This window comes from Chiloscyllium plagiosum, chromosome 20, assembly GCF_004010195.1.
Source record: "Chiloscyllium plagiosum isolate BGI_BamShark_2017 chromosome 20, ASM401019v2, whole genome shotgun sequence".
NCBI lineage: Eukaryota > Metazoa > Chordata > Chondrichthyes > Orectolobiformes > Hemiscylliidae > Chiloscyllium > Chiloscyllium plagiosum.
Genome location: NC_057729.1, coordinates 12,985,297 through 13,004,365, shown reverse-complemented (window position 1 = coordinate 13,004,365; position 19,069 = coordinate 12,985,297). Strand labels below are relative to the sequence as shown.

Below are 19,069 nucleotides of genomic sequence, written 5' to 3'. Positions count from 1 at the left end.
TTGCTAATGTGATTGTACTAATGACTTCCATGAGGTTAACTTGTAGCGTTAAAAGCAAATACAATACAACGGGGAAAATTTTGCAATAGCAATTTAAACTCTGCCTCCATAATAAATTTTAGATTTAAGCTTGTATTAGGCCTGGCTTATTCCACACTTTGTGGTTTCAGTTGTGGTCACTGTAACTACTTCCAGCTTTTATTTTATTTGTTTGAACTATTGCCTAGCTTATCTGAACATGTTTCTTTTAGGTGACTGTTTCAAAGCAATCTCACACGAAGCAACAAAGCTAAGTCTGGCCTTTTCAAAACCACCCTTACCATCTGTACAAGTAAGTATGTAACCTGCACTTCTGATTACAATTCTTGCACATGATGAAGCAATACTGTATTTAAATTTTTTTTTTCCATATTAGGACTGTCAGAAACTCACTGCAGACTTTCAGAAGAGCACCCTTAATTTAACCACTGTGTACTTCTGGTTACCCAAGAGTCAAGGCAAGTGCTACTGAAGCGCTACACATTTATCATTGGAATGAAAAAGGTTAAAAAGATACCATAGCTGTGAAAAATTAGCAAACATGTTGGATGGATGGTTATTTCTCTGTTGTGTGAGATTAAGTATGTCAGTGACTTGGAATGTTGACCTTGCACAGCTTTAACCTTTTATAAACTGCTATTCCTCATGAACTGCATTTGAACCATAACTCAGTTCTGAAAGACATTGTTCAGTTTTATGTTACAACTTGAAAGTTTGAGTTGCCTTCCTGTTCTGTGTGACTGAGTTGAGTGCAAACAACTTTACTTGACCTTCCAAATAAGCCTACCAAGAGATCTCTGTAGTCAGTTCCAATTATCTGCATGTACCTCCTGTCAAACTGCATAATTTAATGCAGTTGTGGACCTTTTCAGTCCATGTTGGTGAAATGTAAGGCACCTTGAAATGCATGTAGTGCTATGACTGTAATTTAACCATCTTAAACCTTGCAGCAATCAAATGGCGCTCCTGGCTAGTGAAGATAAAAACAAAGTCACTCTTCTGCATCTTCTCAGTTTTTCATACCTCTCCTCTTAACTCCACCAGCCTTCCTACATGCCCTTTTGTTCCCATCCCATAATTTGGAATCTTGTATTCTGTTCGATTTGAACGATTTTACATGTTTCACAACCCCGTTTCCCATCAGCAAAATCATGTATGTTGGTTCCTCGCATTCTCTGGTATTAATTTCAAATCTTTGTTTTTACCTCCAAAGCCTTCTAGCCATGTCCCACTCTGCCTCTGAAAGCTCCTTTAACATCTTGGCCAGGCTCACTGTCACTTCAGAAGGGGAAAGAAAATTACAATGTGTCTGATAATTTATAGATCCCATTTTTAAAATAAAATCATTAATAGAATATTGTCATCACTTGCCTGGCCAGCATGTTTTGCCCATATCTAGTTGTCCTTGAGAAAGTAGTGGTAGTCTGTCACCCTGAATTGCTGCAATAAATTTTGTCTAAGTATTCCCACAATGCCATTGCACCAGACTAAAAAGGAACGGGAGTAGGCTGTTCAGCTCATCAAGCCTGTTCTGCTATTCGGAAGGTTCAACACCCCTCACATCCTGTTCTTTCACATAATCCTTAATTCCTCTATTGATCAAGAATCTAACTGTCTGGGCCTTAAATATATACAAGGACTCCGCATCCACAGCTTTCTGTGGCAAAGAATTAGGAGAAAGTTCTAAGCTTTTGATCTAGTGACATTGAAAGAAAGGCAATATTTTCAAATCAGAATAAGAAGTGATTTGGGAGGGAACTTGTGGATTAGACATAAGTATGTGATATACCTAAACAACAGTCATAAAACTGATGGGCTGAAGTTCTGTTTTGGAAAATATTAGTTGTCACAATTTTATCCTGAAGAATAATTGTCACCAATAAGTGACAACTTTTCAAAGATTCTGGTGTTATCTGTGGATTCAGCATTGCTGCTAATGCACCCATTGTAATCACTTTTCTAGTATATAATGCTTGGAAGAATGTTTCTGTGGTTATGCTGAAATTTGACAATGGTACATTTGGAAAGATGATTTTGTATACTTAATGGGAAGTTTCTGTCAGTATTATACTTTACCATTCTTGCAACCATGAATTTCTTAGGATTTTTTTCAACATTTCTGTTACGAATGTATAATAGAAAGTTTTCATTTTCTGTATTCTAATATTCTTTTAAAAATTGATTTTGAATAAGTTGTTCAAAAAGTATCTGAGTACATTGCGTTTAAGTGTGATGTATTTTGTATCGACAAAAATTATGGATAGAAATCATTGATTGTGATGGTCAAGAGAAGCTAATGATTGTCTCTTCTACTTCAGGTGTAACTCTACGACGATTAGTTCGAGATGCCACAGTGGACATAGTGGAAGGAGTCATTCAGCTTTTAAATGTGATACTGAGCACACCCCTTCAAAGGTGCAAAATTTCAGTTACGCAATTCATCTGACGATATAAAGCAAACTTACATTGTAATTTAAAATCCAGTACTTAACAAAGTACCTTCAGGAGAACAAGAAATGTTTTGCTCAGATATTCTTTTAAAACTGGTGAACTTTGGTACCTCTCTTTACATGTTTAATCTTCAACTGTGAGTTTAATTCAGATATGTAGTTCTCCATGAACCGACTGTAACTATTATTTATAGGAGTCTGGTTACAGAATGGATTGTCAATGCTAAAGTGGCAGACACCCTATCATATACACTGAACTCCTGTTTGGAATGCCTCCAGTAGATCCTCCACACATTGCATTCAAAGTCATTAATCTAAGCAAGCAGGATAATGTTAGTGTTTTGTTTTTGTCTAACATTAAACAATTTGTGCATTACATGGTGCGAATATGGTGGTAAAAGGAAAAGAGGAAAATATGTAGTAAATAGTTTAAAGTGAATCTGATTTTGGATTTTGCATTCTGTCACTCAGCCAGCTTTGCTGTTTTCCCTAAAATTTAAACAAAAAAGTTTTCTGAAAGGTAAATTTATGATGGACTCGTGTTGAGATGAATAGAAAACTGGCAGAGAGGAAGCAGTAAGAATGAGTGGGTCCTTTTTCAAATTGGTAAGCAGTACCTGTAACTAGTGGGGTGCCACAGGGGTTATACAAATCATTAATATTTATTGTGAATTGCTGGGGTCCCAGCTTTCACAATAGATATTAATGATTTGGATGAAAGAACAAAATGGAACATCTCAAAGTTTGCAGATAATACCAAGTTGGGTGGGAGGGAGGCTGAACTGACGTGGATGCAGAGATCCTTCAGCATGATCTGGACAGGTTGAGCGAGTGGGCACATCAGTGGAATGATGCAATATAATTTGGATAAGTGTGAGATTATTCACTTTAGAAGCAAAAACAAGAAGGCAAGTAACTACCTGAATGGCTGTACTTTGGGAGAGGGGAGTGAGCAGCAGGACCTGGGTATCCTTGTGCACCAATGGCTGAAGGTAAGCATGCAGGTGCAGCAGGTGGTAAAGAAGGCAAATGGTATGTTGGCCTTTATTGTGAGAGGTTTAGAGTACAGGAGCAGGGATGTGTTGTTGCAGGGCGTTGGTGAGATCAGCCGAGAATATTGTGTGCAGTTTCTGTCTCCTTTTCTCAAGGGAATGCAGTGAAGGTTTACCTGGCTGATTCTGGGGATGAAGGGACTAATATGAGGAGAGATTGACTGACTCGGTTAGGATTATTTTTCCTGGAGTTCAGATGGGTTTGGGGGAGGGGGGGGGGGTAGAAGGTGGTGCGAAGGATATCTCGGATATCTCATACACTTATAAAATTCCCACAGGACTATTCTAATAGATCCCTCAAAGTTGCTACCCAGGTTGATAGGGTTGTTAAGAAAATGTGTGGTGTATTAGCTTTCATTAGCAGGAGGATTGAGTTTTGAGAGCCACACGATTATGCTACAGCTCTGTAGGGTCCTGGTTAGACCACACTTGGAATATTGTGTTCAGTTCTGGTTGCCTAATTATTGGAAGGATGTGGAAGCTGCAGAGGAGATTTATTAGGATGCTGCCTGGACTGGAGGGCATGTCCTGTGAAGATGATTTGAGGGAGCTAGGGCTTTTCTCATTGGAGTGAAGAAGGATGAGCGGTGACTTGACAGAGATGTACAAGATGTTGAAAGGCGTAGATAGAGTGGATAGGCAGAGACTTTTTCCCATGGTGGAAGTATCTATCATGAGGGGGCATAATTTTAATGTTATTAGAGGAAGATTCAAGGGAGATGTCAGAGGTAGGTTCTTTACTCAGAGAGCGGTGTGTGCGTGGAATGCACTGCCTGCACATTGGGGGCATTAAGTGATTCTTAGATAGGCACATGAAGTTAGTACAATGAAGGGTGTATAGGTTAATCTAATCTTAGAGGAAGATAAAAGGCTGGCACAACATCAAGAGCCAAAGGGCCTACTCTGTGCTGTACTGTTCTATGTTCTATGACTAGACCGCGTAGATGCAGGGAAGATGTTCCCGATGATAGATGTATCAGAACCAGGGGTCACAGTCTGAGGGTTCAGGATAGACCATTTGGGACAGATATGAGGAGACATTTCTTCATCCAAAGAGTGGTGAGCCTGTGGAATTCATTACCACAGAAAGTAGTTGATGCCAAAACATTGAGTGTATACAAGAGGTGCGTAGATTTAGAACTTGCGACAAAAGGAATCAAAGGTTATGGGGAGAAAGCAGGTATAGGCTATTGAGTTGAACGATCAGCCATGATCATGATAAATGGTGGGGCAGGCTCAAAGGGCCAAATAGCCACCTCCTGCTTCTATCCTCTATGTTTCTGTGTAATCAGATTTTTGAAATACCTCAAGGTTCCATTTTAAGTTAAAGGATAAGATGAAAAGAGAGAATTAAAATTATGGTCTCATTTTCTTTTAGCATGAATGCAAATTCAAACTTAGTAAAAAGATGACTGCAACTTTTAAAAAAAACTTGTAATTGGCAATTCAGAATTTGATCATTGTGGCCATGTGCTCATGAACTGACAGTGAAACCCACTTGATGAAATTCAGTTTGTCTTGAAGTCTGTTTGATTTTTCTTTTTAAACTTTAGCACCATTTTAGCCCTGCGTGCTTATGTGCTGAAGAATTATTCTTCATAAGATAATTTTGATCTTAAAGCTTTGGCTACGATTGTACTCTTTTCTTCCCTTGTAGATTTGCATGATTTGTATGTGACTTTTTTTTGGCTTCAGTTTATCACAGGGCCAACTGACATCCACAGGGGGAGTTTGGGAAGCTTGTGACAAGTTTTCTAAATTGCCAAAAGGTAATGTAGATTTCAAAATATGTCATAAATTTCCTCTCCTCTTCCTTTTCCCCCTCACTCCTTTCTCCCTTCCCAATTCTCACTAACCCCACCAAAAATCCTTGTTTATCCGCCCTGTCCCCCTCAACCCCATTTTGCTCTCCCCGCATTCACCTCTCATCTGTTTCTCCCATTCTGCTTTCTCTCCCCCTCTCACATTCCTCACTCCCATTTCTCTTTTTCGACCACCTGTTGATTCCTCTATAAATATTCGTACTTTGATGTTTTTCGTATCAATATTTAACTGTGGCTCATATAAAGTTTTGGAGGTGCTTTGGAATTGAAGAATTGGTTACTGAGCCTCTACCACTTCGAACCTTTTTTTGCTAAGAGCCATGTATGATTGGGTTAGAGTTACTCATGAGATTTGTCATTAACAAAATGTCGAGGTGATATTTTTTCTTTTGAGTGTAATACATAGAACACAGAACATTACAATGTAGTACAGGCCCTTTGGCCCTCGATGGTTTCACAGCTTGGTGCGACAATCTGAAGCCCATCCAAGCTACATTATTCAATTCTTGTCCATGTGCCTATCCAATGACCATTTAAATGTCCTTAAAGTTGGTGAGTCTACTACTGTTGCAGGCAGTGCATTCCACGCCTCTACTACTGAGTAAAGAAAAGGGCACAGTGGTTAACACTGCTCCTTCACAGCACCAGGGACCCAGGTTCGATTCCAGCCTCCGATGACTGTGCAAACTCCACACAGACATTCTCCCTGTGTCTGTATGAGTTTCCTCTGGTTGCTCAGGTTTCCTCCAACAATCCAAGGATGTGCAGGTTAGGTGAATTGGCCATGCTAAATTGCCCATAGTATTAGGTGCATTAGTCAGAGGGAACTGGCTCTGGATGGATTACTCTTCAGAGGGTCGGTGTAGACTTGTTGGGCCGAAGATAGGTAATCTAATCTAAAAAATCTACCTCTGGCACCTGACCTATATCTGTCACCCCTCAATTTAAAACTATGTACCCTCGTGCTAGCCATCTCCATCCAAGGAAACAGGCTGTCATGATCCACCCTGTCTAACCCTCTGATTATCTCATCTGTCTCAATTAAGTCACCTATCAACCTTCTCTCTAATGAAAACAGCCTCAAATCCCCCAGCCTTTCCTTGTAAGACTTTACCTCCATACCAGGCAACATCCTTGTGAATCACCTCTGAAACTTTTCCAAAGTTTCCACATCCTTCTAATGTGGTGACCAGAACTGTATGCAAAACTCCTAGTGTGGCCGCACCAGAGTTTTGTACAGCTGCTGTGTGACCTCATGGTTCTGAAACTCAATCCCTCTATCAATAAAAGCTAACACACCGTATGCCTTCTTAACAACCTGATCAACCTGGGTGGCAACTTTCAAGGATCTGTGTATCTGGACATCGAGATATCTCTGCTCATCTATGCTACTAAGAATTTTACTATTAGCCCAATACTCTTTTTTTCATTTATTATTCCTGTTACTCTTTCCTAAGTGAATCACCTCACACTTACCTGCATTAAACTCCATTTGCCACCTCTCAGCCCAGCTCTGCAGCTTACCAATGTCCCTCTGTAACCTACAACATCCTTTGTCACTATCTGCAACTCTACCGACCTTATTGTCATCCACAAATTTACTATCCCATCCTTCTATGCCCTCATCCAGGTTATTTATAAAAATGGACCCAAAACAGATCCTTGTGGTAGACCACTAGTAACTGAACTCGAGGATGAATATTTCCCATCAACCACCACTCTGTCTTCTTTCAGCTAGCCAATTTCTGATATTTACAGAGCAACTTTGATTATCCAAACAGGACAGGTGGGGAGTATTTTGTTCTGATCTGATCGTAAACATGGGAAGCATCTACGGGACCTTGAGATCTTGTTTAGATAATCCAAAGTTCGGATAATTGATGTTCAGGTAACAGAGGTGTTCTGAATTTGCCAAGCATACCTAGTTACCTATTCTAATTTTTTTTAGCAATAATAATGAATGACAGTCTGCCTGCTTTGTACTCAACAGATAACCAGGCAGCTGTTCTATCATTGATGTCTTCTTATGCAGCTATTGTGGAAGATGCTTTGGAAGAAATTGAACAGGTACAAAAAATAGAACATACAAACCAAGACTTAGTGTGTCTGTGAAATTTTAGGAGCTTTATCTGTGCAGTATTGGATTCTGTTCTATTAGAAAGATTGTACAATGGTTGCAATGCTGATTTGATTTGAACATGTCAAGAATGAATAACTAATTAAGTCCTAGAAAAAATGGTTGTTTTTCATTACAACCAAACAGAATGTTAGGAGGAGATGTAGGTAACTGCTGACATGGACCAGTTGAGCTGAATAGCTGTGTCCATATTGTAACTTTAAAGTGTCTCTATAATATTTTAATTGCATTGAGTAATACAGAATGCAGAGAGCATACAATCCTTTAGGATGGAAGATGAGATCTTTCAGCCCCTCAAACCTGCTCTGCCATTTAATGTGATCATCATGGATTGAATATGCCAAAGTCTTTAATCCACATTGTCCACACAATACTTTATACCATTTGTTATCAAAAATCAATGAACTATTCACTTAACCATGCTGAAATAAGTTTCCACAGCCCTATGGGACAGAGAATTCCAAAACTTCCTAACCCTCTCGCAACCTGCTCCTGAATGACACCTGCCTTATGTTTAACTCGTGGCTCCTAGTTATTGACACCCCACATGGGGAAACCTCACCTACACTTTCTATCTTGTTAAATATTTGGTAGGTTTCAATGCGATCACCTCTCCTTCTTGGAAACTCCAGAGACTACAGGCTCAGTTGTCCTCATCTGTCTTCATAGGACAGCACTCACCACCCTGGGAAAAAATCTGGTGAATTTCCTTTGTATTCTTTCTATGGCTGTGACACCCTCTCTTACATAGAGACCGAGTCGCCTACAATACTCCAGCTACGATCTGACCAAGCTCCTATGCAATTGAAGCAAGGTTTCACTGCTCCTGTACTCCAATCCTCTTGTATTAAAGGCTAACATTCCATTAGCTTTCCTAATAGCTTGCTGCACCTGCATGTTAGCCTTCACTTTCTTATTCATAAAGACACTCTGGTCTCTTTTAACATCTGCAATTTCCAACCTCTTGCCATTCAAGGTATATGTTGCATGTGCTCCTCCAAAAGAATGTGGATGACCTTACATTTTTCTAGATTATCTTCTATCTGCCATGTTCTTGCCCACTGATTAAGCGTGTCCAAATCTTCCTAACGCTGTTTTACATCCTCTTCACAACACAGAATGCTGCTTAGTTTTGTACCATCTGCAAGTTTGGAAATATATTTAGATGCTAATCTGCCTGTATTTGTTCTGAATAAAGCTCTCAATTAGTCCTGTATCCCTGCCCTTTTCCTTTGGTCTGTACTCGTCTCTTCTAATGATTAACAAATTCCCTTTGTAAGTCACTATTGAAGCTAGGACTTCGCTTCAAATCAAACCATGCTGTGGAATGAAGTGTCTGCACATTGTACCTCTGGCTTTTTTGCCAATTGCCTTCAAAAATGTGTCCTCTAATTACTGACCCTTCAGCCCACTGAATCAGTTTCTCCTTGCATAATCTGTCAAAAGCTATGTAACTGTCTCAACTCATCCTCTCTGTTCAAGTAGCTTTGTCTTTGCATTCCCTTTAAAACTACATGATTTTGGTTATGTTATTGTTGCTCATTCTTTCCATTAATTTGTGTGAAATTGCATGTGACTACGGTTTCTTAATTTACCAGTTTGTTGCAATCATCTTCACAGTTTACATTGTGGGGTAGGAAATTTCATCCAAAGTAGCACAGAGCGCAGTGCACCTTTTTAAACAAAAAATACCAAAATACTAATAAAAGTGCTTTTAAAAAGTAACTTGTTTAAATGGAGATTCCATTTTAAATATTTTCTTTGACGATCCAAATGTGAAAATACAGTTAAGTATGGTTTGGTGATCTGATTCTATCACCTTATCACACATTTTCCCATTTGTTCTTTACCCAGGTTCCCTAATTTCCATTTGTTTCAAGTCTATCTTATTTTCAACTTCTCTTCTTTCTGATGAAAGGTCATTGATTTGAAATTTGAATATTTTTCTCGCCACACATGTTGCCTGAGTACTTCCAGCATTTTCTGTTTTTATTTGTCACATGTACGACATTGGGCAAGGTGTTAACATTGATCAGAGTGGTTCTGTGGCATCTGAAGTGGGGCAAATTAGCTGCTATCATTTTTATGAAAAAATGTGGAAAGCAAATCAATATGTTCTTAAATAGTTTGACCAAAGAAAAATTGAACACTGTGCTTCCCATTTTGACCACTTGGTGGAAATGTAAATCACTGTTCTCATGAAAGGTAGTGGTTGCAAATAGTACCCGATTAGCTGAATATTCTGGCATTTTCTGTTCTTATTTAATCTCTCAATGCTTCAGTTTTATTTTTCATGTGTACATTCAGATGTCTTGAAAACTTTTCCAATTGTGCCACATCACTGCACATTCTTTACTGAGCCTTTGCTTATTGTATAATCTGAGATTAGAGAGAGGTAGAAAAATGGAAACTTGGTAATAATTAAAAGGCTGGTCAGTGTGTTTTCTTCTCTTTACAAACTAACTGAATGAAAAAGTGGCATCTAAAATGATGTTCACTTTCAGCTAAAATCAGCCAATAAGGACTTGAACCAGAAGTACAAAGACCAGAGGCTCGGAAAACAACTTTCCTCTTCTTTTCTCACACCTAGTGATGTCTGAGGCAGACAAAAAAACTTGTTTGTGTCTGATTAGCCTGTCACCAGAAGTGGTAACTTGAGGGACATATTCCATATCAAAAACGGTTGACCCAAGCATGTCGTTGAAAACCATGAACTGGATGCTGGAAGTTTGAAACAAAAATACATTTCTGGAAAATCTCAAACTTTGACAGTATCTGTGGAAAGAAATCAGAGTCAATGTTTTAGGTCCAGTGATTGACTTCTAAAGAAGTTAAATTTAAGCTTTCAATGCTGGAACAGAGGCACTGTCTAAGACTGACCTGATATTTGTAAGAGCTGACTCTACTGAGCTGTTTTAAGATAGTGGTAAATAAATTCTGTCGAAGCTGTGTAATAATAAGTTGCATGTATTTGGCAGGCTCAGAACGCAGACAATCCCGATCCATTCAGTGACATTTTTGATGATGCCGATTCTCGAGAAAATCGGGACACTTACTGGTCAGAAGTGGACAAGCAAATCATAGCTCCTTGCTTGGGACTAGTAAAAGCAGCCAAAGCCTGTTTGAAAAAGGTCTCTGGAGCAATGAAAACTCATGGGAAGGTAGACAACTTACAACACATAACGCAGTTGGATGATTTGGGCGACATTACCAGTGAAATTAGCCCCAGGTGAGTTGTGGTATTACTATAAAATGCAAACCTGTCTGCGACAGATCTTCCACATCTGTGGGATAGGCAAATATGGTTGGGTTGGGTTGGGTTTGAACTTGAGTTTTATTTTCCTTTTAATCAAATATTAGCTCGTGTGAACAATTCCAGCTTGAGCTATCATTAGGCAATAGGGATCTACATTATCCGAGCTGCCACCTTTGGTGGGAGATGTTAAAGCAGAGACTCTGATAGTGGACAAGATCCCATGACATTATTTGAGAAAGTGTAAGGAGATTTCTTGGGTTGCCATGCCCAACATCATTCCTAAAATAACAAGGCTAAAAGTGGTTATCGATCATTTAGTTCAATGTGGTTTGCAAATTAGCTGACATTTGCTGGAATAACATTTATTACAGTTCAAAAATACTATTTCATCCATAAATTGCTTTGGACACTACAAAAATAAAAGTTCTTTTTAATGGATTCCTAATAAATTTTATGCATATTTACAGAAACATAATGTGTTTGTAGACAAGGGATTCATTGTATTAATCTTGCCTGACTTGAATACTGTACTAACCTTACAAGCCATGATAGGTTTATAGGCGTTGTTGGTAAATGTATTGCTTACCTCTTCTAGTGTTGATGAATTGGTCTTGAGTCTTTACCCTCCAATGGATTACCTGACTGTGCGAACAAATGTGAGTATTTGCCTTGAAAAGCATTCAGCAGTGTTGCACTGTACTATGCTTGTCTTGATTCAAGCAGAATGTAGGAATGGCAAGATGGCACTGTTTGTTTCTTTTGTATTTTGTTTAATGGTATGATGGAACTTGATTCCAGGAGTGCTCAGTGTAGATTTGTACAGAAATACAAAATTAGAATGTTTTTGTCCTCAACTTATTCCCTCATACCTCATTGGGTGTAAAAATAGATTTGTGGTGGAATCTGTTTATTTCTTGTTTCTTTAATTAGGTCATTTCTAGACAATGAAGCAATATGCTGTGTGCCTGCTAACAAATGCACAGGTTGGCCTCTGTCACCCACCATCTGTTTTTTTTTCAGTATTTCTCTTTTTTGAAAAAGCGGTTTGTCTCTATTAAATCACTGCTGGGGTGACCTGGATGTGTAGTCTGGAAATTTTAGGCATGGCACTATATAGATAGGAAGGAATGCTGATGAACTGATTTAAGCAGCATTTTGTTGTAGCATATCTTGATATATAGCCATGTGTAAGGTCCTGAGGAAAGGTTCTGACCTGAATCATTGACTCCCCTTCTCCTCTGATGCTGCTTGACCTGTTTTGCTTTTTCCAGCTCAACTTTTTATCCATGTGTTAGACATCCAAACGTCATTAAAACAAAATGTTCGGTGCAAAGGCCACTGACTCAATCAGACAGGTTCATTCCTTCAGTTTTTTCTTGAAGCAAAAGTTGTGATCAACTAATTTTTTGGTTTCTGCTATTTTCTTCTGGCCTGTAGACCCCTAAGAGAACTTTCAAACTGCCATGTGTTGGCCACAATTACCGTGCGTGATATATTTGATCACTTCTGCTCACCAGTAGAAAGTCACAGATTTACTATTTGAATATTGTCAAAATGTTCTTATCTGAATTACTTTGAAATAATTAAAGTATTATTGTGTTTCAGGCTGCAAATGTTGCTATGGTCTTGAACAAAGTTCTGGAAATAACCAAGTGAGTTAAATGATCTGCTGAGAAAACCTAAAATATTTTCTTTTTGCATTTCTTGGTTTTTAATTTTTATTTCTAAAACACATTGCAGTGTACATACTGTATATTTTTCTTTTAATATCTGAAGACTATCTATTGCACTTTCACATTTGCCTTCAAACATGAGCTATGCTCTAAACAGAGTCACACAGCATTGGAAACAGACCCGTTGGTCCAACTAGTTCATGCTGACTATGTTCCCAAACTAAACTAGTCCCACCTGCCTGTATTTGGCCCATATACCTCCAAGCCTTTCCTATTCATGTACTTAGTGAAATGTTGTCTTTTAATGTTGTAACTATATCTGCATCCACCCCTTCCTTTGGCTGTTCACTCCATACTCTCACCACTCTACATCTTTGCAAGGGATAGAGATCTAATGCAAAGTGTAAAGATAAAATTAAATGCTTTCTATGTACATATGAATTAGGAGCAGAAGTGAACCATTTGTTCCCTCTATCCTGCTCTGCTATTCAGTAAGGTTGTTGCTGAATTGACTGTAGTCTAAACTCCACATTCTCCTCATCCGTTAGTCAAGAAATTGTCTACCTCTGCCTTAAAAGTATTCAAATGATCCCATCTCCTTCAGTCTGTGGAGTAGAGAGTTCCAAAGACTTGTGACCCTCAGAGCAGAACAAGACCTTGTCTTCTCTGTTTTAAATGTAAGAACTTAGTTTAAGAGTGTCCCCCTCGAGTTCTGGAATAGGCATTCCTCTGTTCAATTGTGCACTGTCTGTCACTAGGTGGCGACAGTGTCACTTGTCTAAATCCTGGCCTAACACCCTCCTATTGATTTGAAAGGGAAATGTGCCTGATTAGTACCTTAGGCTTTCTCCACCATTTGTTGAAATGAATGATCATTAATTTATATTCCAGCTCCATTTATTTTGGCATATTGTGAAATTTCAGACAATATTTTAACAACTTAAACACCAGTATTAAAGTGTCACCTCAAATCATATAACTTTTGGTGTTCTGAGTTTCGATTTTTTTTTGCTTGATCAAATTACTGATTAAGCAACAATTTACTATTTCTGTGGGTGTGAGATCTGTATCTCAACCACCTGTCAGTAAAATTATGTTTGCCAGCCCTTCCCTGAAGGTTTTGGCCCTGATTTTAAAGTTATGCCTTTTTGTAACCTACATTCTCCCTGTCAATAGGAAAAAAAGCTGGTCTCTATCCAGCCAGTCAAATCACCATTTGATTCTCTATATTCCACAGAGTACAAATTGAGTTTATCTAATCTTGGAACCATGGTAACATGTTAGTGTATCTCTGTTAGGCTTCTTCTAAAGCTAGTATAATTTTTCTCCGATGTGATGCGCAGAATTTTACACACTGCTCCAAATGTGATCCAGTAAGGACTTTATACAGTTGTAGCAAACATTTCTCCTTTATATTCTAGCCCTAGATTTAAAGGCCAAAATGCCAAAAAGAATTTTACTTTGTTTTGTTTTAATGATCGCTGTGATGACATCTTTCTGAACTTCCATTATTCTTTACATGATTTTTAAAACGTACCCATTATCCCTTTCTTGTCCAAAATAATTTCCACAGTTATGCCTACTCACTTCAGTTATATTTAAATTTCCAAATTAATGAATTTATTTATTTTCTTTGAGTGTAGAGACTCTCTTATTTGGGCAAGTGAAGCTAACCTATCCTTATGACTTCCTCATATCATTTAGCATAGCTTTTTTTTAAAATTGGGGCCGTATGCATCATTTTTATGATCATGTTTGTTATGTGTTGGACTGTAAGATATAGGAGCAGAATCGAGCCATTTGGCCCATGTCTGATATGTTTCTCAACCTCATTCTCCTGCCTTATCCCTGTAACCTTTGATCCCCATGCTAATCAAGAACCCATCTGTCTCTGTCTTAAATACACTGTATGACTTGCCCTCCACAGCCTTCTGTGGTAATGAGTTCCACAGTCACCACCTTCTGGCTGAAGAAATCCCTCCTGATAACCGTTCTAAAGAATCATCCCTTGACCCTGAGCTGTGCCCTCCGATTCTAGTCACATACTATTGGAAACATCTTCTCCATGTCCACTTTATCCAGACCCATCAGTATTCTGTAAGTTTGAATGAGAATTCCCCACCACCGCCCCAATCCTTCTGAACTCCATTGAGTATAGACCCAGAACCCTCAATCGCTCCTCATATGACAAGCACTTAATTCTTCCTGTTTTTCTTTTGAACCTTCTCTGGCCCCTCCAAAGCCAGCATATCCTTCCTGAGATACAGGGTCCAAAATTGCTCGCAGTATTCCAAATGCAGTCTGATCAGAACCTTGTGAAGCTTCAGCAGAGCATCCCTGCAGTTAGATTGTAGCCCCCTCAAATTGAATGCCAACATTGCATTTGCCTTCCTAACTGCCAACTGGACCTGCATGTTAATCTTGAGAGAATCCTGAGCTAGGACTTCTAAGTTCCTTTGTGCTTCAGATTCCCAAAGCTTTTTCCCATTTAGAAAATAGTCATTGTCTCTCTTCTTCCTACCAAAGTGCATAACCCTCACACTTTCCCACATTGCTTTTCATCTGCCACTTTGTTACCCTCTGTCCTAGTCTGTTGAAGTCCTTCTGCAGCTTCCCTGCCTCCTCAGCACTTCCTGTCCTTGCACCTATCTTTGTGTCATTTGCAAACTTAGCAACCATGCCCTCAGTTCCTTCATCTAGTTCCTTAATGTATAATATGAATAGTTGCAGTCCCAACACTGCTCCCTGCAGAACTCCTAGTCACCGCTGCGATCCTGAAAAAGATCACTTTATCTCCGCTCTCTACTTTCTGCCAGTACCTTGCCCTTAACATCATGGGCTCTTAGCTTACTTAGTGGCCTCCTGCACGGCACTTTGCCAAAGTCTTCTGGAAATCTGAATAAGTTATGTCCAGTGGCTCCTTTACCTATCATGCTTGTTACTCCAAATAATTCTATTGGATTTATCAGACATGACATCTCTGACAAAGCTGTGCTAACTCAGCCCATTTTTACTGTGCAGTTCCAAGTACTTTGCAATCTCACCGCTGCCCGCTACCGGTAAGTACTTTTAAAACCAAACGGTCTTACCTTCGCTGCTGCTCGCACTGGAAATCTATGTTAATGGATGTTAAAATATTACTAATGACCGAGGTCCAGCTAACTGGTCCATAATTTCCCATCTTCTGCCTCCCTCCTTTAAACAGGTGTGTAACATTGTCCATTTTCCAGTCCTCTTGGGATCCTCCCAGACGCCAGTGTTACCGAAAGAATCAACGCCAACATCTCTAAATCTCCTCAACTATTTCCTTCCGAACTCTGAGATGTAGTCCATCCAGTCCAGGGGATTTATCCATCTTCAGACATAGACATAGACATAGAGATGTACAGCATGGAAACAGACCTTTCGGTCCAACCTGCCCATGCTGATCAGATATCCTAACCCAATCTAGTCCTACTTGTCAGCACCCAGCCCATATCCCTCCAAATCCTTCCTATTCATATACCCATCCCAGTGCCTTTTAACTGTTGCAATTGTACCAGCCTCCACTATTTCCTCTGGCAGCTCATTCCATACACGTACCACCCTCTGCGTGAAAACGTTGCCCCTGAGGTCCCTTTTATATCTTTCTTCTCTCACTCTAAACCTATGCCCTCTAGTCCTGGAATCCCCACCCCAGGGAAAAGACTTTGTCTGTTTATCCTATCCATGCCCCTCATAATTTTGTTAACTTCTGTAAGGACACCCCTCAGCCTCTGACGCTCCAGGGAAAACAGCCACAACCTGTTCAGCCTCTCCCTATAGCTCAAATCCTTCAACCCTGGCAAGATCCTTGTAAATCTTTTCTGAACCTTTTCAAGTTTCACAACAAGGAGACCAGAATTGCACGCAATATTCCCACAGTGGCCTAACCAATGTCCTGTGCAGCCGCAACATGACGTCCCAACTCCTGTACTCAATACTCTGACCAATAAAGGAAAGCACACCAAACACTGCCTTCACTATCCTATCTACCTGCGACTCCACTTTCGAGGAGCTATGAATGTGCACTCCAAGGTCTCTTTGTTCAGCAACACTCCCTAGGACCTTACCATCAAGTATCTAAGTCCTGCTAAGTTTTAATTTCCCAAAATGCAGCACCTCGCATTTATCTGAATTAAACTTCATCTGCTACTTCTCGGCCCATTGGCCCATCTGATCAAGATCCTGTTGTAATCTGAGGTAACCTTGCTTGCTGTACACTACACCTCCAATTTTGGTGTCATCTGCAAACTTACTAACTATACCTGTTATGCATACATCCAAATCATTTATATAAATGACCAAAAATAGAGGACCCAGCACCGATCGTTGTGGCACTCCACTGGTCACCGGTCTCCAGTCTGAAAAACAACCCCTCCACCACCACCCTCTGTCTTCTACCTCTGAGCCAGTTCTGTATCCAAATGACAAGTTCTCCCTGTATTCCATGAGATCTAATCTTGCTATACAGTCTTCCATGGGGAACCTTGTCGAACGCTTTACTGAAATCCATATAGATCACATCTACCACTCTGCCCTCATCAATCCTCTTTGTTACTTCTTCAAAAAAAACTCAATCAAGTTTGTGAGACATGATTTCCCACGCACAAAGCCGTGTTGACTATCCCTAATCAGTCCTTGTCTTTCCAATTACATGTACATTCTGTCCCTTAGGTTTCTCTCCAACAACTTGCCCACCACCAACGTCAGGCTCACAGGTCTATAGTTTCCTGGCTTGTCCTTACTTCCCCAATACTGCCTCCTTAGTAATGGCCACTACACTCACCACTATCCTCTTAAAGTTCTGGTATGCCACTGGTGTCTTCCACCATGAAGACTGATGCAAAGTACCTATTCAATTCCTTTGCCATTTCTTTGCTTCCTATTACTATTTCTCCAGCTACATTTTCCAGTGTTCCAATGTTCTTCCACTTACCTTTCATAAATCAAAAAAAACTTTTGAATTCTTCATATGTATGACTAGCTAGCTTAACTTATTATTTCATCTTCTCCCCTCTTATTCGTTTTGTAGTTATCCTCTGATGGTTTTTGAAAGCTTCCCACTAATCTTCACCACATTGTTTGTTTGCCCTTTTATTTCTATGCTGTTCCTGACTTCTCTTATTTCTTTTTCCTTGGTGTGAATTTGTGCTGTGCCTCTGAATAACCCATAGAAACACTTGCCATTGTTGCTCCACCATCTTCTCTGCTAAACTTTCCTTTCACTTAATTCTGACCAGCTCCTCTCTCATGCCTTTGTAGTTAGCTCTACTCAAATATAAAGCTGTTACATCCGATTCTAGCTCTTGCCTTTCAAACTGCAGGGTGAGTACTATCACGTTGTGGTCTCTGCTCCCTTCAGTTCGTTCACCTTAAGCTCCCTAATCAGGTCTGCTTCATTACATGTCACCAAATGTAGAATTGCATGTTCTCTGTTGGGCTCTATGCCAAGCTGCATCAAAGAAAGTCTTGTAGACATTCCACAAATTCCTTTTCTTGGAATCTGCTACCAACCTGATTTTCTCAGTCTGCCAGTCCCCCCATGATTATTGTAATAGTGCCTTTTCTAGCTCCTAATTTATTTTCTTCTCCACATCCTGACTACTGCTAGGAGACCTGTACGTAACTATGATCAGGGTCCTTTTTGCAGATCCTCCACTCTACCCACACAGATCCTTCACTTTCTGACCTTCTATTACTTGTTGCTATTGATTTAATTTCATTTCTTATTAACGAGTCATCCCTGACCTCTCTGCCCATCCGCCTGCCCTTTGAATAGGGTGCATTTCTTTGGATATTTAGTTCTCAGCCTTGATCTCCTTGCTGCCACATCTGTGATGCCCCCAGTATTATACCCACTAATTTCAATCTATGCTACATGCTCATTTACTTTGTTTTGTGTACAGTTCATGTAACAATTAGTAAGTGGCGTAAATTGCTAGGGTCTTTCTGTCATAGAAATGATTAGGCACAGCAGAGGACTTTAGGCCTGTTGTGTCCTCACCGGCTGTTTGCAAGAATAAATGATCTAATCATTAACTTTTGTTATTTTAGTGGAATGAGTTTGTCTCCAGCAGGGTATTTTACCTGATGCTTATGTTATCACCGCTAAAATAAGAAATTTGGCATAGACATCGTGATATTGAAGAATCAAGCAGGCATTTATTACAACTAACTGCTATGTACGAGCATCTCATTCTTTAGGCACACAAGTGTCAATATAGCCAATGGCTAATATTAAGCTATGAACGACAACAGAAGCACACTTCCAATAGAGTATCATGCTTTAAGTGATCAGAGGTAAAATGAATATGAGATATTTATGTCTTCTGTTTGTATGCTATAATTAGATTAGATTACTTAGTGTGGAAACAGGCCCTTCGGCCCAACAAGTCCACATGACCCTCTGAAGAGCAACCCACCCAGACCCATTTCCCTACACCTAACACTGTGGGCAATTTTAGCATGGCCAATTCACCTAGCCTGCACATCTTTGGACTGTGGGAGGAAACCCACGCAGACACTGGGAGAATGTGCAAACTCCACACAGACCGTTGCCCGAGGTGGGAATCGAACCCGGGTCTCTGGTGCGGTGAGGCAGCAGTGCTAACCACTGTG

At 39.8% G+C, this 19,069-nt stretch overlaps 1 protein-coding gene across 1 annotated transcript in view; it reads left to right on the top strand.

Moving 5' to 3' along the window:
* The window catches only part of ccndbp1 (cyclin D-type binding-protein 1), a 31,298-nt gene that overhangs the window by 8,091 nt on the left and 4,138 nt on the right, over positions 1–19,069 (top strand). The window contains exons 3-10 of the mRNA XM_043710205.1: positions 252–331; positions 416–497; positions 2,358–2,454; positions 5,237–5,310; positions 7,355–7,431; positions 10,480–10,730; positions 11,353–11,413; positions 12,363–12,409. Coding sequence (XP_043566140.1) covers positions 252–331; positions 416–497; positions 2,358–2,454; positions 5,237–5,310; positions 7,355–7,431; positions 10,480–10,730; positions 11,353–11,413; positions 12,363–12,409 — 769 coding nt within the window. The remainder of the gene's footprint in view (positions 1–251; positions 332–415; positions 498–2,357; positions 2,455–5,236; positions 5,311–7,354; positions 7,432–10,479; positions 10,731–11,352; positions 11,414–12,362; positions 12,410–19,069) is intronic.